Source organism: Tupaia chinensis, unplaced genomic scaffold (genome assembly GCF_000334495.1).
Source record: "Tupaia chinensis unplaced genomic scaffold, TupChi_1.0 Scaffold139767_1, whole genome shotgun sequence".
Classification (NCBI taxonomy): Eukaryota; Metazoa; Chordata; class Mammalia; order Scandentia; family Tupaiidae; genus Tupaia; species Tupaia belangeri.
In genome coordinates, this window is record NW_006199647.1 from 2,819,252 (window position 1) to 2,844,619 (window position 25,368).

A 25,368-nucleotide genomic window follows, 5' to 3' on the forward strand; every position below is an offset into this window, starting at 1 on the left:
CTGCCCCTGTACCCTCTCCCCTCCACCTGAAGACCCAGCCAGGGCTGCCCAGCCTGAGTGCCCGCCTGAAACCCCCTCCACGATTTGCTAACCTTCCCTGCCCCGTCCCATGCTGGCAAGTGTGCCACCTGTTCCCGTGTTAGCACGGGTGCCGCCTGTTCCCGTGTTAGCACGGGTGCTACAGCCAGCAGCCCCACTCCCTGCGGAATCCCTGGAGCAGGCAGGTTTCAGAGACACCACATCCGGCAGGCAGGGAGAGCTCAGAACCCACCGCAGTCTTGTAGCTTTAGGAGAAGGTGCTCATTTCCACAGTTTTCTTTATAGATCCGATATTCTCTCATTGGCTAAAATCTACTCTCCGACCCTGAACGCCAGGCTGACAATGAGGGGGGGAGGGTGAAGCAGACCCTGCGGGATGAGGCTTCGAGCTGGGACTTACATCTCCAGCTTCGACACGCAAGGCCCCAGCAGAAGCCGGGAGCCAGGCTGTCACGGCCAAGGGCTACGCCATCCCGACGTCCAAACTGCCCCAGCCAAATTCCGAAGGCAGCCTCCCGTTTCCTCAGCATTCTTTCTAAAGCAGCGTAGGAGCTAGCCTGTGATCTCTTCAAGGCAGCGGGACCCACATGGCCCCCTGCAGTCGAAACCCCAGACCTGGTGGCCTGAAAAATGCCCAAAGTCCAGAAAGGAAGGGGAAGGAGAAGACAAGGCTGTGTGACGTCCCATGGGACAGGGCGGCCTGCTCCTCTCCCGTGGCAAACCCACACGCGGTCTGACAAGGTTTTAAAAAATCAGGCTAGACCTGAATTGGTAAGAGTTTTCGCGAGAAACCGTGAGTCTGACAGGGACCTGAACTGGGACGCGCCCTGCAGTCACCTGGCAATGGGCAGGAGAGAGGTGGGCTCCGTGACCTGGCTGCACTCGTCCAGCAGCACCACCGGGAAGGCGAGGTCACGCATGCACGGGAAGGCACAGGCCGCACAGGTGACTCCGACGACACGGACCTACACGGCAGCGCAACTTCTGTTAGCCACAACTTCCGAAAGAGAGCAAGAGGGCGCGCCCACACAGACTGGCGGGCTGAGCGCAGGGGGCTAGGGCGTCGCTCAGCACAGGCTGCAGCCCTCCTCCTGCCCACGCCGCGTGTGACCGACCTGCTTTTGCTAAGCTCCGAGCACCGTCTCTTCTTGTCTACTAAAGAAGGAGAGGACAGCAGGCCAGTGGGTGGCGTGGTGGCTAAGGCACCGGCCTTCTCAACGGCTGACCGTGGTTCACGTCCCAAGACCTGGCAGCCTGAGAAGCATGCCGGCTGCGTGTGTGCACACGTCCCAGGATGGAGGAGGACGGAGCAGGGATCGCGGCGTGACTTCTCACTTTCCCTCCCACTGTCTGTCTCTGGCGAGCACACATGCACTATGGCAGAAACTTCAAAAACAAAGGTAAATATAGCTAACCCAGGCCCAGTCAGTGGCACGTGCTGCTCAGACCCTGCTCTGGGGCTGGGACCATGTAGGGGTGGGGCTCAATACCCAGGTCTGGGACTCAAACCGTGGTCAGCCACGTAGGAGTCCAGTACCTTTAACCACCATGCCACCTGTTGGCCCTATTACTATTATTTTAATTTGACCAGAGAAAGACTGAGACAGAGAGAGAGTGAGAAAGCAAGCCTCTAAGTTTGGGGTTTGAACCGCAGTTGGCCAAGTGGTGGTCTAGTGCTGTAACCACCGTGCCATCGGCTGGCCCCTAACGTGGCGGATAAAGGTGCTGGATTCCCACGTGGCTGACCACGGTTCAAGTCCTGGACCTGGCGGCTTGCTTTCTTGCTTTCCCTTTCTCTTTCTCTCTGGTCAAATAAAAAAATAATAACAAATGGAATTAAATAAATAATTCTTTTTAAAGGCAAATAATACCAATATAATAGCAATGGCTGAAATATATTAGCTATTTTCTCTGTCCTGTGCATTATTAGAAATTTGGGACCAGCAAGTGGAGTAAGGGCTGTGTCGCTGGACTCCCATGTAGTCGAACATGGTTCGAGTCCCGCGCACCCGGCGTGAGTTTTAAGCCACTGGGTCCGGGATGCGAACTGCGGTCGACTACGTGGGAATCCAGTGACATAGCCATTATGCTAACTGCTGGTTCCCTTAAATAATTCTTTAAAAAAAATATCATATGGTCTTTTAATTCACTATTACATTGCTGAGATTCAAACAGCAGAGCAGCAGAGACAAATGTCCCTGGGTATTTTGTCCAAGGTCAGTTCTCTTCTTTCTCTAGTTCTCCTAGAATATAACCAATTTCATTTCACTTGTGAGGAAATATCCCCTCTGCCTTCTCCTCTTCAAGCCTATGAGAAGGAGTGCGAGTGGGGGCAAGAGGAGGGCAGACTCAGTCCTCTGGGGCTGGGTCTGCTCAGACCGAAGGACGCGGTGAGACAAACAGAACGCGTGCCCGCGAGCGCCGCACCTCAGCTCACGGCCGTCTGCTTCTCCTAAGGGACACGTTCTCCTCTCTCTTCCACGCAGCCGCCCCGCATACCTGCCTCAGCAGGGCCCTGCTGGCCCCCAGCCTGTGCTGCTCCATGCTCCTGCGCACACAGGCTCTGTCCGCGGCCGACAGCTCTTCCTTCAGCAGGGCCTGCAGTTCTTTCAGAGGCTCACTGTCGTTCTCTGAGCCGGCGTGCAAGCTAAAGGGTGGGGACACGAGAACACCCTCAGGGCTGGCAGGCGGCTCGGTGGGTGGGGAGCTGGACTCCCACGAGGCCGACGGTGGCTCGAGTCCCAGATCTGACATTTGTCTCTCTCTCTGTCTCTAGCTGGTGAGCATATATGCCCTGTAGCAAAATAAACAAACGCATATAATAATAACTAAAATGATTCTTAAACAGAGAACATTCCCTCCATATTTCATTTTTTATAGCATCAGAAAAACACCCAAAATACAGATCTTTCCAAGTTAATCAAGAAAAGATAAGGCTTTTTCAGCTTTTCTTCAAAACCCACATTTCAGGTAAGTGTTACGTAAAATTACCAGGCTTCTCCCCGAACATTCTGACTTCTACATTCGACATTCTTACCTGTAAGGTAAAACAGGCTTGGCAATCTTCCTAACACTCCCAACTCTGACAAACTTTTCAAATCCGAGACTGAGAAGTCTTTAAAGAAAACAATAGAAAATAGATTCTGGTCATTTAGAAAACAGACTGTAGGACAAAGTTTCATATACTATTTATGTTATTAAAATTAATTTTGTGCCACAGTTTATCTTAGTTACTTCGTGAAATACCTAAACTCAAATAAGCCAACGTAGCGTAGCTGGGGGCTTCCTCACACACTGACACTCATGTGTGTGTGTCTATCTCGGGGGCTGTGCTCGTCAAGGAGTCACTGCGAGTATTCATCACAAATGAAACTCCTCCAAAGACGTCGCAGGAGAAGCGACAGCCCCCACGTGGCGCACGCAGGGACAGACTGGGAAGATGCCACGCTGTCACTGAGACCTGCATGTCCGACTCGGAGATGGGGCTCGGCCGCCTAGGAGGAGCTGGAGAGGCCACGGAGGTTGGTGCAGAGCAGCGTCTTCAAACCGAGCAGGTCTGTCTGTACCCGGACTTGGGCCACCCTCGCGGCACATCAGCTGGGGGGACTTTCTGGACAGGGCCCTCACTGAGCCTGCCCACCCCGAATCTCAGCTCTAGCTCTGTGCTAGGCCGGAGTCGGGACTCACCGAGCACTCCCCCTCCAGGACACCTGCCGCCTCGACGTGGGAACAGAAGGGCCGCGGGACTCAAGGACGGCTGTCTCAGTAACTCCCAGGTTCTCGGGGAGCGCTGAGCCAGGGCCAACCCATGAGCAGATTTCAATTTCTGCATGTTTATAGCATCCCCGGAGAACAGGGGGGTTCGCTCTTGCCCCTCCCAAGCACTGCTGGGCCAGACTCAGGGCCCCCGCCCCCAGGAAGCAGCGTGAGCATGGGAGTGCCTGCCCTGGGTCCCTCTGGCCCTCACCGCGGTGGAGGGGAGGTCAGGTGGCCGCGGCACAGGCCATGGGTGGGGCTGTAGGACAGGCAGCGGAGGCGAACGGGCCACCACGGTCACAGGGGCAGCCTTCTGTCCTGGAAGGAGGCCCTGCCTCATCAGTGCACGCTGCCTGTGGTGAACGCAGCCCTGAGACGCCTCGGTAAGACTGGTCAGGCCTGGCGCCTGGCACCCAGCAGCGAAGCTTAGGTCCTGGAGGGACTCTGCAAGACACCTCGAGCCCTATGTTCTTGGCGGGACTTGAACTTGACGAAAGTATCCCTGTGCCCAAGCTGTGAGGCCTGGGTGTATCCCGGCGATGTATCCTGCTTACACACTCGTTAGCTTGTCATGTTGGCCGCTGGGCTGAAGACAAGGCCTTGCACTCTGACACCAGCAAGAACGCGCAGGGACCCTCAGCAGTGGGGGTGGGGCCTGTGTCTCAGCACGGCTGCACGCAACTTCTCGGGCTCACTGTCACCTACCCACACAGGACTCTGTCGACGGCCACGTTTGTGGAAGAGGAAATCAGGACTTTCCACGGCCTCGCATTCCCCACTGTAGGCATTTCACTCATCTCGAAAAGCTGCACAAGGAACAGGACTGCCACTGCCAGGAGGTAACTCTTCCCTGCTCCAAAAACGCCTGATCATTTTAAGGGAAAGGGAAAAAATAAAGGCGACACCATAAATTTCCAAAAGCACAAGAATTAATTCCTCCATCTGTCTCTCCTTTATATTTAACTAATTAATTTGTTCAAAAGAGACTGAGTGCTCACTAGGTGGGCGCACAGACGACAGACAGACAGACAATCAGAATGCTCCACTTCAGGGAGACCGCGTTACGTAACACGCAGACGCCAGGTGAAGGCACGACAGCGTGGGGGCAACGTCAAGGGGATGGACGGGGAGCCTGTCGCTCTGGCAGAGGGGATGCTTCCTACATGTCCGAGGGGACAGGACAACGTCTTCCAGGACGAGGTGCCCAGGCTGCACCAGGGAAGGCCAGCGTGGGCAGAGGCAGGACGAGACACAGCTGTTCAGAGGACCTCACGGTCTGTGTTTCTTTCTTTCTTTTTTAATATTAATTTATTTTTACTTGTTATCATTATTTTTTAATTTGAGAGGAGAAGGAGAAAGAGAGAGAGAGAGGAAGCGAGAGAGCAAGCCACCAGGTCTGAGACTCGAACCACGGTTGGCCACATGGGAGTCCAGCACTTTAACCACCATGCCACCTGCCTGCCCCTGATGTTCTGTGTTTTAATTTGCCAGAGACAGTTTGCACTTGCTCGAGAGAGGCAGGAAGAGTGAGAAGGTACCCCGGAGGGGATGGTCATGTCACAGTCCCTTCTCCTAACTCTCTCCTTGGGATTTGGGGCATGTAGGCACACACACCCCACGTGTCTCTCAAGCAGCTGCTCTGGAATTCGAGCTGCGAAGCTGGCCATGTGGGATCCAGCACCTTCAACACCCGGCCACCAGCTAGCCCAGGACTTCAGCTCTACATGCTCACTGCTAGCAGCCGGGCGAAGGCCGACGAGGTAGGGACAGGGCGGTCCACGGAACTCGGCGCACCGTGCCTAAGGAAGAACTCTTTTTTTTTTTCCTCAGGAGCCACTTGAATTCACCAGAGTAAGAGACAGAGAGACGGAGAAAGCAGAAGCACCGCCAGTGGGACATGGGCACGCCGCACCCACTCCATCTCGCCACCCTGTCACGACTCGGGGCACACACAAGCCTGTGCGTTTTCAGCTGCAGGGGCCAGAACTAGAGCCGTGTGGTCGCCCACGGGTCTGGCCCCCAACCACTAGGCCATAGGGCTAGCCCGAACGATCATGCCAAAGGCAAAGAAGTCCCTGAAGGGCTCTAAGCAAAGGGAGTGACGCGATCACTCGGCTCATGTGACATGGAGAAAGGTAAAGCCAGTCGACAGGAAGGCCATGGGAGGTGGCCGTAATAGGGCCGGGCGCTGGCCTCACTGAGTGCTGAGCCCTCAGCCTACGCACACTGGCTGACCAGAGCCCTAGGAGGCAGAGGCTGTCACCAGCCCGTTTTACAGATAGGAATTAAAGGTGAGAGCCGGGAGTGGATTCGGGATCCAGCTCTTGAGCCCATACTCTTCCCCTGAGGCCGAAGGAAGGGAGGTGTGAGCAAGGCCTGATCGGGCGGCCAGGGGGCTGCGAGGAGCTCACTGATGCGGGGACGCAGCTGGTCTGGGCAAAGTACGCCACAGAGGCTTTCCAGCATGGGGCTGTGGTGAGTCCTCCACACAGCACACTCCACACAGCGCACAGCACACAGCACAGAGTGCACAGCAGAGCACACAGCACAGAGTGCAGAGCACACAGCACAGAGCACACAGCACAGAGCACACTCCACACAGCGCACAGCACAGAGTGCACAGCAGAGCACAGAGCACAGAGCACAGAGCACACAACACACAGCACAACAGCACAGAGGGCACAGCGCATAGCACATAGCAGGGTGCGGTGGGTAGAGGCAGCAGAGGGAGACTCCTACAAGAGGGAAGGTAGGTTGGAACTTGGGGACATTGCAGGGCAGCAGAGTCCTGAAGGGAGTTTCTGTCAGGAGCTCCATTTCCTCGTCTAGGGGCAGGGTCAAGAGAAAGGAGGGGACTAGCAGAGGGCGTACTGGTCCCATCACTGTACTCCCATGGCGTTGACTGCAGCTCGAGTCCCGGACCCGGCAGCTTAAACTCACGCCAAGCGCATGCGTGTGCGTGCCCAAGATCCCCAGAGGAGAAGGGAACTCCAGTGTGGCCATCCCCCCTGGGTGAGTCCTTACTTTTTATCTCTGTCTCTCTAGCAAGTGCAGGCACCAGAAAGCAAGAATCTCTCTTTAAAATTAAAAAAAAAAAAAAAAAAAAAGGAAGGCAAGGATGGGTCACCCAAAGATGACGTTTGATGTTGGGAGTCGTGAAGGCCCTGCTGAAGCAGGAGTGCCCTCTCGCAGAGCATCTCAGGGTGACCCCAAGTCTGGGCTGACGTGGGAGCATCCACTGGCTGCATCTTACCGTGTATGATGGTGATGGGGGGCGGAGGCGCCTGCCCCCCCGCACTCTCGCAGGGCGCCATCATTTGAGCTATCCGAGTCAGACTTGCAGCTTGGCCCTGGTTTAGCCCGTGCGCCTGGATGAACTCTGTCGCTAACTGCACCGCTGCCCCGCGGCCGAGCAGTTGGCGTTTCGTGTGGAAGTTTGCAGAGGCAGGGGGGATAAATTTTCTCTTATCGACTCTCTTGTTGCTGACGATAGCTGATGAAGACCTAGTAACCAGGCAGCAAACAAAATAGAAGAAAGTAGGGGCTTGTGAAATAGCTGAGTACCTATTCATAACAGCCTTCGCTTCACAGGACACACAAAGACTGCTGATTTATTTTTCAGGATTTTGACTTAGGGCACGTTCACTCACTGAAGACAGGCAGAGAGAGGAATGTGAGAGATCACCCCCAGGGGGGATGGCTACACCTCAGTCCCTTCTCCTCCAGTCTCTGCTAGGGGTTCTGGGCATGCACACATGTGCACACACATGCAGGCACACACACGCAGGCAAACACATGTGCCCAACATGATCTTAAGCCTCCAGGTCTGAGACCCACACTGCAGTCGGCCCTGTGGGAATCCGGTGCCTTAACCAGCATGCCACCTGCTGGCCCCAGAGAGCATTTTCTATGGGCAATGAGCATGGATCGCACCAAGAACAGAGGAGGATGGGAAGGGGGAGAACTAGCAGGTGTGACCCCGTGTGCACTGGCACCGTGCTTTCCAACAAATGCGCCGTTCTCTGGGAGCAGCTGCTTCCACACGGACTGCAGAGCGAAACACTCCTAATACTTTCTTCCCCCACGCCTCGCCACGAGGCAGTGCGCTGACTGAAGCCCGAGCTGCACCACACAGCACCGACCCGGTACTGACTGGCCTCCAGGAAGGAAAAACCACACCAGCTGATTTCATTTCTTCTTCTCAGAGAGCAAGTTAATTTTAAGTTGGATAAATAGCATAATGGAAATATAAGGATTTTTTTAACACAAGATTTCGTTGTTGTGAGAAAACAAAACACTACAGATATTTCAACTTGGAAAATGAGTTTTTTCTGGTCATTTTGTGCATTTGATATAATATCACTTCCAATATTTTTAAAAGGGACCTGATGCTTGAGATACTAAAAATGAGAGTTAGGACCAGCAGGTGGTGTGGTGGTTAAGGTGCTGGACACTCCCACATGACCGACCAGGGTTGGAGTCCTGAATCTGGTGGCTTGCTTTCTCACTTCTTCTCTCTCTCACTCTCACCCTCTGTCTCTCTCTGGTCAAATTAATAAATTAATGAATAAATAAAATAAAATAATTATAAAAAAATGAAATTTACGTAATGTCAAGAATAAAATTGGTATCAATATACATACCAGATTTAAGCTGCAAAGTGACTTTTAAAATGTTGAATAATTTGTGCTATAAAAATATAGATGAATCGGGGACATTCGGAGACATGGTGGTTAAGGTGCTGGACTCCTACATAGCCAATGACCGCTCAAATCCTGGACCTGGAGGCTTGAAACTCACATCAGGTGCATGTGTGTGTGTGTGTGTGTGTGTGTGTGTGTGTGTGCCTAAAATCCCCAGAGGAAAATAGAGGACAAGCAATTATGGTGTGGCCATCCCTCCTGGGGGTGATTTTTTTACTTCCCTCTGTCTCTCTGGCAAGCACATGCAGCCTATGGCAAAAACCTAAACAAAATTTATGAATAAAAATATAAAATCAACACATAATGATCTTTAAGAAACTCTTCCTCTGGGCTGGCAGTGGTGTGGTGGTTGAGGTACTGAACTCCCGCCTGGTCAACCATGATTCGGGTCCCAGTCCTGGTGGGTTGCTTTCTCACTTTCCCTCTGTCCTTCTCTGGTCAGGTTGAAAAATGATAATAAGTAAAATAACTAATTCTTTTTAAAAAAGATTATCTTAAAAAACAATTCCTCTACAAAGGGAAAAAATTTATAGTAACATTTATCAATCCAAAGGGTACTAACTAATAAACGGGAAGATAGGTCGAAGGGTGGAACACGACGCAGACTCTCCTTTGTCTTTTCCTTTAACTACTGAAAGACGGCAGTCTCCGAGTCTGAAAGGCGGCCTGAGGTTCCATGGGTAACACTATGCAGGGCCTTGGCCACACTGTCACACTCACGTTTAGCTCCCATTTTGTAACACTAACAACCGGAGGTAAAGAATAACTCACATTGACAGCAGGTGCGGCACCAAAGGGAGAGTGGCTGGAGTGAAGTGGTCCCGGAGGTTCCTCAAGGCAGTCAGCTCTGTGCTGGCGTTACCCACCAGCAGTGCGTGCGCCACTGCTGCAGAAGACAAGCGCTCGGATGAGCAGAGCACACCGCCAGAGCCATGTTACATGCACCAGTGATGAAAGGGAGGTCACAGACGAGTAACATGGGGACCGGCAGCGGGTGCAGTGGTTACATCGCAGGACTCCCACATGGCTGACCAGGTTCGACTCCTGGGCCTCGTGGCCGGAAAAATCACACCAGGCACATGTGTGTGCATGCCCAAGATCCCAGGAGCAGAATGGAGGAGAAAGGATGGCAGCGTGGCTATCCCCCAGGGCTGATTTCTCATCTGCCCACTTACTGTCTTTGTCTCTCTCTCTCTGGCTAGTGTACAGCCCTATGGCAAAAACATCTATAAAAGAAAGAAACACATGTATGAAATTGGCCTTTAAACTCTGTGTCTTTAGTTATGCACCAAATTCGACCATCAGAAACAATTCCACAGACTGAAAAATAAAAAGAATCCCACAGATCCACAGAACGGGTAGGGGACCCATGCTACTGAAGGGTCATTAAGAGGGGAGACGAGCTGGTTAGTGGCACAGTGGTTAAGGCGGCCAGACCCCACACAGCCAAGTGCAACTCCAGTCCCCACTGCTGTCTCTGGTGTCCTGACAAACACACCAGGCGCATGTGCATGCATGCCTAAAATCCCAAAAGGAGAAATGGAGAAGGGATTGTGGTCTGACCGTACCCTACCGGAGTATGGTCTCAGTTCCCTATTTCTCTGTGTCCCTCTGGAAAGTGCATATGCCCTCTTACAAATTATTTTTCAAAATAAGAAGGCTGATAGTCTACTGCCCAAGTAAAAATTTCTCAACTCAGATGATGAGAAACTTTTAAAGCAGAGCCAGTAGGTGGTGTGGTGGTTAAGGCGCTGGACTCCAACTAAAGCACATGACCAACTGTGGTTCGAGTCCAGACCTGACAGCCTGCTTTCTTACTTTCTCTCTCTCTCCCTCTCTAGTGAGTGCACATGCCCTGTAGCAAATTAAAAATAAAAGGGGGACCAAAAGGTGGCATGGTGGTTCAAGTGTTGCATTCCCACATGGCTGACACCACAGTTTGAGTTCCAGACCTGGTGACTTGCTTTCTCACTTTCTCTCTTTCTTTCTTCTCTCTGTCCCTCCCTGGTCAAATTATAAAATAAGTAAGTAAATAAATAAAGTTAAGTAAAAACAATTCTTTAAATAAATAAGTAAAATAATTTAAAAAATAAATATACATTAAAAATATGTTAAGTATTAGATTTTGATATAGGAACTGAGAAAATTCTCATTATGTGTTTCATGATTGTATTTTTTTTTTTTTTGGGGAGAGATTTTCACTGTAGGGCGCGTGCGCTCGCCAGACAGACAGAGAGAGACATAGAAACAGAAAGCGAGAAATCACCCCACAGGGGGGATGGTCACGCCGCAATCCCTTCTCCTCCATTCTCCTCTCGGGATCTTGGGCACGCACGCACACGCGCCCGGCGTGAGTTTTAAGCCACCAGTCCGGGACACGAACCACGGTCGACTACGTGGGAGTCCAGTGACATAGCCATTACGCTAACTGCTGGTTCCCTCATGATTGTATTTTTAAAATCAGGTATATGCCGTGTAAAATTCAACTTTAAGTAAATATTATGGTTCAAGATTTCATATTGTTAGCTCCATGGTCTCGAAATAGAATTAGAAATCTTTACATATCAGCCTCCACTCACGTTTTCAGGACAGGCAGACCCAACAGTAGGAGTGATGGTGGTGCCTTTTGCAGGCTGCAATCGAGCAAGCCCCCCAGAATTGCTCTCAGGGCGCCCTAGGTCCAGCGTCCTTGCACAAAGTTCGGGGCCACAGTGAGACTTACCATTGGTGGGCCAGGCAGAAGGAGAGTAGCCTCTCAGAGGCAGCAGCTCCACCTCGTTGACAGAGGACGGTCCGAAGAAGGCACTGCATGCAATGAAGGTGTCCAGCCCAAAGTCCAGGGTTTTTGAGACCACCCAGAGGTCATCTGAAAAGAGCGTTGTCCCAGCTGGACTGAGGTGTGGCTCACAATGAGCAGCTGTGTGTGCTGAGCTCGAGTGGTGCTCTGGTAAGGACTCCTCAGGCGGTGGCTCCCGTCAATGACAAGTGCACCCGCCGCTGACGGTCACCTCCCCTTTCACTGAGGATCCGCCCCGGTACCCAAGTACACGATGTTAGCACCATTAACAGCCATAGCTGGCCGTGCTGTGAACGCAACCTCCCCCTCTCTCCCCCTCTCTAGTGAGTGCACATGCCCTGCATCGACCCTCCGACTGACCCTCTCCACTCCCAGGCTGTCCAGCCCTTGGCAACCTCCTCCCTACCCCGATTTCCTGCACTCAGCTGGTTTCAGATTCCGCACACGGACGCAGCCTGCCAGCATCTGCCGTCTGGTTTGCCTCACCAAGTGTAAGTGCTCCAAGTTCATGCATGCTGCTGCCTGCAGCGGGACTTCCTCCTTTCTAACAATGAGCACTGTCCCAGTGTGTGCGCCTGTGCGTGTGTATGCGCACACAATTATTCCACTTATCCACAGAAAGACACTTACTCTGTCTCCACATCCCGACTAATGCCAGGACAGACAGAAGTGTGTGAACACCTCCAAGCACCGACGCACATCACAGGGTATGGACAGAGTGCTAGAGCACGTGGCAGCTCTGCCGTCTCCCTCCACACTGCCCCACGAGTGTGCCCACGGCCGTTACAGCCGTCGGTGCACAAGGACGCCCCTCCTCTACGTCCTGGACAACACTTGTCATCTTTCTTCTTCCCGCCATCATCCATTCTAACAGGTCTGGAGTGGTATCTCATTTATTTTTTTGAGAGGTTTTTGCTATAGGGCACGAGCGCTCGCCAGGAAGATAGAGGGACAGAGAGAGACAGAAAGTGAAAAATCACCCTCCAGGGGGGATGGTCACGCCACAATCCCTTCTCCTCCATTCTCCTCTCGGGATCTTGAGCACGTGCACACATGCGCGCGGCATGAGTTTAAGCCACTGGGTCTGGGACTTGAACCGTGGTCGACTACCTGGGAGTCCAGCGACAGCCATTACACGAACTGCTGGTCCCTCATTTCTGGTTTTGTTTTTGGTTTTAATCTGCCAGAGGGCAGGCAAACATAGAGAACCTGAGAGACACGGAGAGGAAGAGATCTGTCCCAAGGGTGCGTGGCCACCCCACGACCCCTCTCCTCCACGCTCCGTCCTGCCAGGACTGAAGGCACACCGGCGCATGTGCCAGCATGTATCCAAGCCGCTGGGGCCAGGATTCAAACCACACAATCAGCCATGTGGGGTAAGGCTCCCTTAACCCCTAGGCCACAGGATCAGCCATCATTTGTAGTTTTAATTGGCATTTCCCTGATGACTTAATGATGTTGACCACCTTTTCTTTTCTTTTTTTTCAGTTTTTTAAAGAGATTTTTGCTATAGGCCGCATACATTCACCAGAGAGACAGAGACAGAAAGCAAGAAATCACCCCTGCAGGGAAGAAGGCATGCATGATTCGGTCTCCTCTGTCTTCTCAGGATTGGGGCATGCACACACACGCACCTGGCATGAGTTTTAAGCTGCTGGTCCAGGACTTGAACTGGGGCCCATTACGTAGGAGTCAGTGACGTAGCCATTACACCACCTGCTGGGTGCAAGCACCTGTTCTTAAAGGTGTTGGCCATTTGTGTGTCTTTTTTGAAAAATGATTACTGAGGTCCTTTGCCCATTTTTTGTTAATTTATTTTTAAAATTTGCTAGAGGACACATGCAATCTTCAGAGACAGAGTTGCAGAAAGGGGAAGTGACAAAGCACCCCCTAGGGCGGCGGCCACCCTGCACATCCCTCTCCTCCATGTCCCTGCAGGGTCTGGGCACACGCCTGGCAGTGTTCCCAAGCTGTTGAGCCCAGGACTTGCCGTGCTTCACCACGCAAGATACAGCTACATCGACCACCTTGCCACACGCAGGCCCCCTTGTCCTTCCTTTTTTTTTTTTTTTTTTAAGATTTTTGCCACAGAGCGCTTGCACTCACCAGAGAGAGACAGACAGAGGGCAACCCCTCCTGCTCCCTCCTCCTGGGATCTCAGGCACACACACGCACATGCTCCTGGTGTGACTGGCTGGCTTTCCTTTTTAAAAAACAATTATTTTATTTAATTTTATTAATTGTCACTACTTTATTTATTTATTTATTTTGAGTTAACCAGAGAGAAAAGGAAAGTGAGAAAGCAAGCTGCCCATTCCAAGACTCAAACCAAGGCCAGGTGGGAGTCCAGCCACCTTAACCACCGTGCCATCTGCTGTCCCCTTTCTTTCTTTCTTTCAAGAATTATTTTTTTTAATTACATTTGCTATTATTATTTTTTACTTTGACCAGAGACAGAGACAGAGAAAGGGAAAGCAAGAAAGCAAGCCACCAAGTCCAGGACTCAAACCACGGTCAGCCATGTAGGACCCAGCTGCCTCAGCCTACACAGAACTGCTGGCTCAGCAAGGGTTATTTTCTTGACACTGAGCTGTTTTTTGGGGTTTTTTTTGGGGGGGGGCAGGGGGGAGAGGTTTTTGCTATAGGGTGCGTGCACTTGCCAGAAAGAGACAGAAAGAGAAAGATCACCCCCCAGGGGGGATGGCCATGCTGCAATCCCTTCTCCTCCACTCTCTTCAGATCTTGGGCACGCACGCACATGCACCCAGCATGAATTTAAGCCGCCGGGCCTGGGACTTGAACTGCGGTCGACTACATGGGAGTCCAGTGACATAACCATGACACCGACTGCTGGTCCCGACACTGAGCTGCTTTAAGTCCCTTTTATATTCAGTTATTAGCCCTTATCGGATATAGGATTCGATCTTGGCAATTAGTTTTTGGACATGGCACCAGGAGCTCAGAGCGTAAAGCAGAGAGCTGAGCACCTGTGGGCCGCACAGTCCTGCTGAGGGCAGGAGCCAGTGTACCACGTGGCAGGGGCCTTCAGAGTGGTACGCCACGGGGGGAGCCAACAGGCCTAGGTGCCCTTATGGAACGCATGGAGTCTCCCACCTTCTGCTACGTGGGGACACAAAACTCTTCTCCACGGCAGCACACAGAGTTCGAGGCCCGGCAGTCCCAGCAAGCTGAGAGTGAATCACCAACGGCAACGTTCTGACCGTCCACCCCAAGCCCCTTTCAGGAAAGCGGGCCTTCCTCGCCCTTGCAACCACCTAGTGACGGCAGGTGAGTCTTGGGAACCGAGATGCCCCGGTGAGGAGCAGGAGCGAGGTCTGAACACGACCAAGGTGTGGGAGCTCTGGAAGGTGAGCTGAACTGGGCAGTGACCAAGGCCTTCAGGCCCACATCACCCAGTGAGTGGACAAAGCCCGCCTGGCTGGCGTCCTCTTACTTTCCTTGCTGCAGATAGGAATGGGAGAACAGAGTGACGAATACAGTCACGAGACTAAGGGCGCTTCGAGACTGGACACGTCTAAGCCTAACGATTCACCTCTGCATCCCCACGACGACAGGTGGGCGCTGGAAACGCAAAGTGTTAGAAGACCCACTTTTAACTGTGCGTGTTACTTTCTACCTTGACTTTTTGTTGCATACATTTATGTATTACTCAATTTTTTAAAAACTATTTCAAATTCCAATCTCAAAAACCTACTTTAGGACTGTCTTATACGTACACATGCTTTACACGTAGAGTTCCTGTACGGAAGCTCCTTAAAGGGACATTACGATTTCTTCTTCCTCACTGAATTAATACCACAAGTCAAATGTGCAGGGAAAAAATGCACAATAAAAGTCTCGAATAAAAAATTAAGGCCAGCGGCTGGCATGGTAGTTGGGGTGCTGCATCCCCACATGGCTGACTCCAAGGTTCGAGTCCTGGACAGAGCAGCCTGAAAAACATGCCAGGTTGGGGCCCAAAGGTGGGTTAGTTGAGGCACAGGACTCACATGGCTGACCACATGAGAGTCCCAGATGTGATGGCCTGACGATCACTCCACATGTGTGTGCATGCGTGCGCAGAATTCCGAGAGAAAAACAGAGAAGGGGTTGTGACATGGCCATCCCCCCGGGAGGGTGATTTCTCACTTTCCCTCTTTCTATCTCTCTCTATCTGGTAAGCCCACACACCCTATGGCAAGAAAACAAAAGTAAATAAATAAATGTTTCATTTCCAAATATAAATCTGAGCCCTGATGTGCAGACAATGAAGAAGTATCAGTAAACTCACTGCATTCTTACATTTATTTTCAATACTGAGTACAAACTGACATATTTAAGGACAAGAACTCAGAGACCAGCAGAAGTGTAATGGTTACATCGCTGGACTCCCGTGTAGTAGACTGCACTTCGAGCCCCAGATCTGGTGGTTTAAAAATTCACACCAGGTGCGTGTGCGTGCGTGCCCAAGGTCCCGAGACGAGAATGGAGGAGAAGGGATTGTGTGGTGGCCATTCCCCCTGGGGGGATTTCTTGCTTCCTGTCTCTCTGCCTCTCTGGTGAGCACATGAGCATTATAGCAAACATCTCTCTCTAAAGAAAAAACGAAAAAGAACTTAATGTGACTTCATAAACACAGGTTTTGGTATCCTTTTGATAGCTTTTTAAAAGCTATCAAAATTTTAAAATTTTTATTTTAAAGATTTGAAAATTTCTAATTTTTTTAAAGGTATTTTTGCTATAGGATGCATGTGCTCACCAGAGAGACAGAAAGTGAGGAGCCCCCTTGGCCCCCCAAGGGATGGCCATGATGCAATCCCTTCTCCTCCGCTCTCTTCTCGGGATCTTGGGCACACCTGCACACATACCAGGTATGTATTTCAAGCTGCCAGCTCACAGACTCGAACTGCGGTCAACCATGTAGGAGTCCAGCTCACGGACTCGAACTGTGGTCGACCATATAGGAGTCCAGTGCTTTAATCACTATGCCACCTGCTGGTCACTTAAAAGCCCTAAATTGGTTCTATAATGAATTATTTATTTTTCATTTCTCATTCATTTATTTTAATTTGACCAGAGAGAGAGAGAGAGAGAGAGAGAGTGAGAAAGCAAGCCACCAGGCCTGGAACTCAAATCATGGTCAGCAATGTGGGCGTGTCCAGAGGCTGAATCGCCATGCCACCTGCTGGTCCCCAAACCCTAAAATTTTTAAATATGCCTTTTGAAATACATTATACAATACTTTACAATACATAGAACTATTAAACCATCATTTAAAAATTCTCTTTAATATAAAGACTGTACAGAACTGTGTAGAATGGACTTACAAGACTAGATTAACTCACTAGCATGATCAAGTCAACTCACCTTTACTATAAATTGAAGAATTTTCCTTCCGACTCAGCTTAAGATAAAGTTTATCTTTTGGTTCATTATAACATTCAAGGTTTACAGAAGGAAACCTCTTTAGTTTGCCATACTGTTTTCTCTGAAAGTCAAATCCTTTTCTGAAAAAAAAAAAAAAAAAGTAAAATACAAAAATAATTTTAATATTACATTACAGGGGCTAGCAGGTGGCGTGGTAGTTAAGGTGCTGAACTCTCATATGGCAGACCTAAGTTCAAGTCCCGGACCTGGCAGCTTGCTTTCTCACTGTCTCTCTCTCTCTTTCTCTGTTCCTCTCTAGTCAAACTTAAATAAATGAATGAATGTATGAACAAATAAAATTCTTTTTAAAAATATATTAAATTCTTGCTTTCTCACTTTCTGTGTGTCTGTGTGTGTGTCTCTCTCTGCTCAAATTAAAATAAACAAATGAATGAATAAAATTAAATTTTAAAATTCTTTAAAAAAAATGGGGGACAAGCAGATGGCATGGTGGTTAAGGTGCTGGACACTCCCACATGGCTAACCATGGTTCAAGTCCTGGACCTAGCAGCTTGCTTTCTCACTTTCTGTGTGTCTGTGTGTGTGTCTCTCTCTGCTCAAATTAAAATAAATAAATAAATTAAATTAAATAATTCTTAAAAATACATATATAAATATTAAATTACAAATTATTAAAATAAATTTAAAATAGGGGCCATCGGGGAGCACAGCGGTGAAAGCCCTGGACTGCCATGTGGCTGACCACACTCTGAGTCCAGATCTGGTGGTCTGAAAATCACACCGAGCATGTGTGCCCAAAATCCCAGAAGGAGGATGGAGCCGAGCGGGTTGAGAGGTTAAGGTGTGGCCGTCCATCCCAGGCGGGGGTGGAGCCGAGCGGGTTGGGAGGTTAAGGTGTGGCCGTCCATCCCAGGCGGGGATCTGCCACTCTGTCTCACAGCTTTGTCTCTCTGGCAAGCACACACACACTATGGCGAAAGACAAAAAAAAAAAAAAGAGTTTACTATAGTTTGAAATACAAGGAACCGGGGCTGTGTGTATGTTTACATACTTTCACATATGTATATAAAATGCACTATTCCATCAAGTGAAGAAAATAGCAACCTTCATAAAATTATCTTTACTTTTAAAAAAAGATTAATAAAAATATTTAAAAGATAGAGACCCTGACTCAGCTCGTGGCGTGGTGATTAAGAAGCTGGACTCCCACATGGCCGACCATGGTTTGAGTCCTAGACCTGATGGCTTTCTTTCTCACTTTTTTGCTCTCTCTCTCTCTTATCTTTCCCTCCCTTCCTCCTTCCTCCTTCTCTTTCTGATCAAATAATAATAGTCATCGGAGCTGGCACGTGGCAAGGTGGTTAAAGGCGCTGGATTCCCACATGGCTGACTGCAGTTTGAGCCCTGGACCTCATGGTTTGCTTTCTTGCTTTCCCTTTCTCTCTTTCTCTGTCTCTCTGTGGTCAAGTTAAAGTAATAAGAAGTATAAATTGAATTAAATAAATAATTCTTTTATAAAAAGAATAATGATAATTTTTTTAAAAAATAAATAGTTCTTGGGACCAGCAGTTAACGTGATGGCTATGTTCCTGGACTCCCATGTAGTCGACCGCGGTTCGCGTCCCGGACCTGGTGGCTTAAAACTCATGCTGGGCGCGTGTGCGTGCATGCCCAAGATCCCAAGAAGAGAATGGAGAAGGGACTGTGGCGTGGCCATGCCCCCTGGGGGTGATTTCTCGCTTTCTGTCTCTCTGTCTGTCTGGCGAGTGCACACGCCCTATCACGAAAACCTCTCAAAAAAACCCCCAAAAACCAACAATGACAACAACAAAAAACAGTTCTTACAAAAAAAAAAAAAAAAAAAAAAAGATAGAGACCCTAATCTTTACGTGTGAGAAAAGGGAATAAACACTTATCCCCATTATTCCCTAACTTATAGGTTATTATGATAATTAAAGAAAATAACACGTGCAAAATACTTAAAAGACTAGCTGGCATATACGGGGTGAGGTCTTTGAAAAGTTCACGGAAAATGTACATCATGAAAAAATCACCAATGGATTTCAATTTTTTTGCATCAAAATAAACTCGTACTTTAATTCCATTACTCATCAATTTTTTGAAGTTCCCTCATATACGCTTCCATAAACGTTTCAGTAAGTTGCCATGCAAATGGTCATATTTGTTCTTTGAGTAATCCCAGATAGCATGTTACACCCTGTGAACTGTGAATGATGCACCACCGGCCGGCACTGCGAGTTATTCCCGTGGTTGTTGGACAGTTCCCCCAGGGTTACGGGGAGCGGCTGTGACCACATGTAAGAATGGCTGGAAAACGGCATTGTGCCCGTCACCCTGGCAGTGCTCCCACCGCTTACTATTCAGGATGGGCCACAACAGCGTCAAAGACTGAGCCCCGCTTTAAAAACAGAAACGGAAAATTACTTGTCAGCGATAGCCCGCACGATTAAGCCAACATGCAGGGTACTCTGGGTGGCAGATCGCATTTGGTATGCTGTTACATGCTCAGCATGATATGAATGTAATGAATGAACATAAAATAAATAAATTTAAAATAAAATAAGAAAAGGAAAAAAAATGATAGAGACTGAAGCACTCAATTTTTTTAAAAAGTTATTTTTTCTTCCCTTCCTTCTCTCTCTCTTCTCTCTCTTTCTTTCTCTATTTAAATTTGACCAGAGTGGGACAGAGAGAGAGAGCGAGAGAGAGAGAGAAAGAGACCAAGTCACCAGGTCCGGGACTCAAACCACAGTCGACCACGTGGGAGTCTAGCACACTCAACCACCACGCCTCCTCCGGGTCCCGAAGCACGCCATGTTCAGGTCTTTTTCCTGTACTCAACTCTGTGAGGGCTGCTGTCCTCTGATAGGAGTACCGACAGTTAACTGGCACTAGAAGACGCACCTCACCGAAAGCTGGCACTCCTCGTAGAGTGGTAGCTCCTGACTCCGTAAGTACATGGCGACACTCCTGACGTCTGTCAGAACCAGGCTGGGCCGCGAGTCTCCCTGTGCTGAGCTCCCTGAAGTCAGCTCCTCAAACCATTTGAAAAATTTACATCGCTCAGCTTTGGCCCTGCCACATGTATAGAAGAGACGGCCCTGAGGAGGAGGAGATGTCAAAATTTAAAGAAAAAAGTGTTTTACTTTGCTATTGCTTTTAAATTCTGTTTGCCAAGACTTCTGTAAAGATGACTTGGTGTTAACGTGGTCCAATAAATTACACATCATACAATTTGGAATTAAAATGTAAAACCACTTTTCTATTAATTTTCTCTGCATCAAAAGACTATAATGAGAATGAAAGCATATTTGAAAATGCATCGTTTTCTGATTTGATGTTGATTACATACAACTACTAGAAACTACCTGGGGTACAGCCGGTGGTATGGTGGTTGAAGCATCACTCTCCCTCTCTCTTTCTGTCTCTCTCTCTCTGGTCAAACTGAAGAATAATAATGATACTTAAAATTAAATAAATAAATGTTAAAAGAAGAAACTGCCTAGAAACAACTAGAAGCAACATCTATTTCTTTCCACCTGTCTTTCTCATGTAAGAATGTACACACACACATAAGCATCCACAAAAGAATAAGCACATGTATAGATATATTTTTAAAAAACAAAATGTAGATAACAATGTTTCTACTCTGTAATCTAACTCATATAACACAATATGAGCATGCAATTATGTCATCAAATTATCTTAACCAAACCGAAGGACCAGCAGATGGCATAGTGGTTACGTTGCTGGACACCCATGTAGTCGACAGCGGTTTGAGTCCTGGACCCGATGGCTAAAAACACACCAGGCGCATGTGCGTGCATGCCCAAAATCCCGAGAGGAGAATGGAGGAAAAGGGATTGCAATGTGGCCATCCCCCTGGGGGGTGATTTTTCACTTCCTGTCTCTCTCCAGTGAGCACACACGCCCTATAGCAAAAATCTGTCTCAAAAAAAAAAAAGAGCAAACCGAGACGTGCAGTGGTTGCACAGGGCTTTCCTTTAGGGTCACACTACTATTTATACATTCTTGCTCTGACAGCCCAATTTAAATACAGACTACACACCCAAACAATGACGCCGTGAAGGACATACAGAGCGCGGGCAGCGGTCACGACTGAAAGCAGTCTGACAGCGAGTATGCCATCGATGGGCACTCACCAGCCCGGCCTCTCTGACTATGCCAGCAGCACCTGGAATCAGGCCGGGTGCTTGCCCCCACCCCGCCTCGTCTGCCACTTGCAGGGGACCGCATGGCAGACTCGCCTCAGTCCTCTTTCCTCCAGGCTCATCTCTGCGTCCCTCCCTCGTCTCTGTCACTGGGCACCTTCCTGTCCCTTCTCCGTTATAGTAGGAAATGCAGTCTTCGTCCACGTGGGTCTCTCTAACATGAAAGTAGGCCCTAGGAACCCAAGGGCTGATGTCCGTCCATCCGCTTGTATACAAAACGCAGGTCACTCTTCCAGTAAAATGTTACTGAGTGTCAGTTAGCAACACCTCACCAGGAGGGTCTCATCGAGGCTCACTCTTTGGGGGGGGACATAAAGCAGTGCGAATCCCAGTTTCGTACAAGACCAGTGTGTAGTGGGGAGGGCAGGGGTGGGGACAATACCTTATTGGGACCTTCCTTTTTAACCATGACGAGCTTTGCAGGTTGATCGTGACAGCAGGGTGGCACATTATTTTCTACATTCGTCAATTTCTCTCCTTTCAAGGATGTGTAAAATGATATGTCAACTTTTGAAAGAGCTTTGTACAACTTCTGTGCCAAACCAAACAGCAATATATTTAAATGTTCTGTCAGAAAAAGATAAATACAGCTGAGGATTAGATACAAAGTAACTTCCTGTTTGTACCACACTGGGCAGGTTCCTCGCTAAATTCGCAAACAGCCTTAAGCCGCAGCTACAACATAACACTAACACCTTTCTTTGTTAACTTGTAGCGGGCACACCTACTTGCAAGAGACAGGCAGACAGGGAAAGTGAGAGGTACTCCCATGGGTGTCACTCCACAATCCCTTCCCCATTTCTCCCTCCTTTGGGATTTTGGGCCCACGTGCACCCAGCGCCATTTTCAGACTGCCAAGTCTAGGACTCAAGTCACTCAGCTGGCCACATGGGGTCCAGTCACCGTAACCACCATAACACAGGCTGGCCAAATAGCCATTTGTTTTAAAAGAGAAGTTTTGCCTTTGTGTCTCAAAAGAAATCACCTGGAAAATAACAAGTCTCAAGCAGTGAATTTAGTATGACAATCCACATTGTAAAATAGCACGCTTTCTCTGGGCTGGCTGCTTGTGTGGAGGTTAAAGCACTGGATTTCAAATAGCCAACTCTGCGACTCAAATCCCAGATCCAGCCGCCTGAAAATCACACGGGTGTGTGTGCATGTGTGCCCAAAATCCCCAGGGGAGAACGGAAAAGAGCTTTCAGCATGGCCATCCCCCCTGGAAGGTGATTTCTCACTCTCCCCCCCACCCCGCCTCTCTCTCCAGTGAACACAAGCAGCCTATAGCAAAATTAAAAAAAAAGAAAAAAAAAGACAGACATTACGCTCCCTCACTTACTGTGTCACTTACTCAGGGTAGGAAATAACGTACTACTTAACATTAGCAGCACTCAATTACAACAAAACCCAGAGAGCCCACATACCTATGAGACAAGACGTGAACGTCTGCTTATAGTGGGCCGGAGACGAGAAAGCGGCTGGGACGCGGACGTGCCTCTGTGGGAGACGGGCAGGTCTCGTCTTCTGCCCACTCGGGAAGCACAGCTCCCAGCTGCCGACTGCCTGCGATAGAGACTCAAGTTAGTCTGCCACCCCACAAACACAGTCCCTCTGGGTCCTCAGAAAGTCATGATGCATTTTTACACAGAAAACCATATCAAAAAAAGGCATGCCTTTTCTATCAACCTAATATTTAAGAAACTATACTAGTCTTTTATTTTTATGTCTATAATCCTTGAATATTGTTTTTTAATTTTAAATGAGAAACCACGATAAACAAGAATAGCTATGCGTGGCACTTTTTGCCCTAAATTAGGCCAGCTTTCTTGTTTGCCCCTTAGTAAGCTTCCAAATAGTTTTTGCTAGAAGAAACCTAACTGACCACAGTGGACCGTCAGGCACCTCCCTCCTGGTCACCACCACAGTGAGAGGCACACACCCACAACCCATGTGTAATAAGGTCCACGTGACCCTAATAACGACCGACCAGCAAAGCCAAGGAGGGGGTCAGAAGGCCCCCACAGCACTGCGGGCATGGATGTGGCGGCAAGACAGGAGCAGGTCTAGAGCCCGTGATGCTCCTGGTACGGGTCAGAGACAGCAGCGGGGCTCTGACACGCAACCCGGTTCAATTTCACAGCTGCCGGGACAAGCCTAAGGTGGAGGAGACAGTGGGACTGCAGCCAGAGCCCTCAGGAGGGGCTGCTCCACATGAGGCTCGTAACAATGAGGGGCCAGCAGGTGGCGCAGTGGTCAAGGAACTGGGCTCTCCTGTGGCTGACCACAGCTCGAGTCCCAGACCCAGCAGCCTGAAAAGCACGATGGCTGCACGTGTGCCCAAAACCCCAAGAGGAACATGGAGAAGGGGTCGCAGCGTGGCCATTCTCCGGGGGGCGATTTCCCACTTTCCCTCTCTGTCTCTCTGCAAGTGCACATGCCCTATGGCGAAAACCTTAAAATGACAGTAACTATTAGGAAAACATACGAGGAGACTGTGCGTGTCCTCACCGGTAGGTCCTTCGTGCCGTCCCAGCAGGCAGACCCTTCCAACACAGTCTGAATGTCCTCAGTCCTGGAAGTCTGCTTTAAAGGCAGAACAAGAGCTTTCTTGCTAGAAAGCGAGCCTTGACTGCCCAAGTCCTGCTGCTGCTGACAGAGCACACCTTTGATCCTCTGCACACGCTCAGAGTCCGAAGAGCTCCCGCTCACGGCAGCACCATGCCCTCCCCCTGCACCATGCAGGCACGTCCCAGGAAGGGCCTCTGCAGGGGTGCCATCCGCCGGGTCGGGACCTTCTGGAGTGGCCGGGCTGTGTGGGGCGGGGCTCCGGTATTTCACCCACTTGCTTTGAGGGCACACATCACTGAGAAAGGGCGTGTCTGCTGGAGCGCCCCCGCCAGGCCCCCTGGAGAAGGACGCCTCGCACGGCTCCTCAGACCCAAAGTGGAAGGGAAGAGCTGCAGACTCCTGGCAGGAACGGAGCGGGGAGTGCGAGGACGCCGGGGGGGTACCACTGGCTGGCCAGGAGCCAGCATCCAAGCTGGGCAGCCTGCCCTCGGGTGACACTCGGGCTCCACTTACTGACGGTGGACTGCGAAGGCTCCTACTCTCCAGGGCGCTGCAGTGTCCCATGCCTGAGGAAACAGCACGCTGATGAAGTGAAAGTGCACTGTAGTCATCACCCAGGCCCGAGAAACGGGCAGTACCAATACAAGAGCCACTTTTCCCCGGGGGGAGAAAATTACATAATTTCCTCTCCTTTTGGAAAAAGTTAATGATGGGACCAGCAGATGCCATAATGGTTACGTCACTGGACTCAGTCGACCACGGTTCGAGTCCCGGACTCGGTGGCTTAAACTCACACAGGGTGCGTGTGCGTACGTGCCCAAGAGGAGAATTGGAGGAAAAGGGATTGTGGCGCAGCCATCCTCCCTTGGGGGTGATTTCTCGCTTTCTGTCTCTCTCTCTCTCTGGTGAGTGCACATGACCTATAGCAAAAACCTCTCAAAAAAAGTTAATGACTTCAGTCTCAGAAAATAAAGACTTCGAAGCTTCATTTACAGACTCTGAGACATCTTGAAGTTTGATAAGCTGAAGTCCTTATCTTTTTCTTTTCCTCCTTAGCCAAGAATTCCTCCCTAGTTAGTGCGTCCTGTTGGAAGGACACTCGGGTATTCAGAGCACTTCAGGACCAAGTCTCCTGTCCCTCCAGACAGGCTGGGGCTGGGGGCCGCAGGGCTGCCTGACCCAGGTCTGGGTGTCCTTCACACTCCTCTGCACACCGATGTTCGAGGTTCATTCATTCAACCACATGGCTGGACTTCCTTTAAATATTTATTACACTTGGGCCAACAGGTGGTGTGGTGGTTAAGGTTGCTCTATTCCCACAAGAGACTATGGTTCGAGTCCTGGATCTGGCAGATTGCTTCTCACTTTCCTTCTTTCTCTTGTCAATTTAAAAAAAGTAATAATAATAAGCAAGTCATGAATTGCAATGTCCCCCGCAGGCAATGGAGATGTTTAGCTTTATCCTGGCCTGGTGGCACACGGTAAGCACAACTGTGGAAGCACACGGGGAGCGTGTTGGGGAGCATCTGGCATCTCTGTCAGGGGTGTCAGTGACAGTGAGACCCCTGAGAATGCGAGACAGGGTGAGTACCTGCCAGCCATGTGAACGAGGGAGACGAGACGGGACAAGACGGGGCGTGTGCAGGTGCGAAGTTCCTGAGAGCGCCATGGACTCCTGCTTCACAACAATGCGCCTTCAGGACAGTTTGTTGTGTTGAAAATAAAACACACTGGTGCGAGTGTGGCTTTAGCGCCTTCTCCCCGCACAGCTGTCCAGCCCTGTCCTGCTCCCACGGCCCTCACGACACAGACAGTGACAGAGATGGAGAGAGGAGTCGCCCCCGGGATGGCCACACCACAGTCC

General features: G+C 49.9%; 1 protein-coding gene across 1 annotated transcript in view; it reads right to left on the bottom strand.

Annotated features, from left to right (window-relative positions):
• Positions 1–25,368, bottom strand: part of ZGRF1 (zinc finger GRF-type containing 1) — a 57,191-nt gene that overhangs the window by 6,716 nt on the left and 25,107 nt on the right. The window contains exons 9-20 of the mRNA XM_014593153.2: positions 23,445–24,070; positions 22,361–22,499; positions 21,319–21,503; positions 19,609–19,805; positions 16,663–16,802; positions 11,221–11,364; positions 9,270–9,384; positions 7,049–7,299; positions 4,501–4,660; positions 3,077–3,154; positions 2,539–2,686; positions 877–1,004 (exon numbers count right to left, since the gene is read on the bottom strand). Coding sequence (XP_014448639.1) covers positions 877–1,004; positions 2,539–2,686; positions 3,077–3,154; positions 4,501–4,660; positions 7,049–7,299; positions 9,270–9,384; positions 11,221–11,364; positions 16,663–16,802; positions 19,609–19,805; positions 21,319–21,503; positions 22,361–22,499; positions 23,445–24,070 — 2,311 coding nt within the window. The remainder of the gene's footprint in view (positions 1–876; positions 1,005–2,538; positions 2,687–3,076; positions 3,155–4,500; positions 4,661–7,048; positions 7,300–9,269; positions 9,385–11,220; positions 11,365–16,662; positions 16,803–19,608; positions 19,806–21,318; positions 21,504–22,360; positions 22,500–23,444; positions 24,071–25,368) is intronic.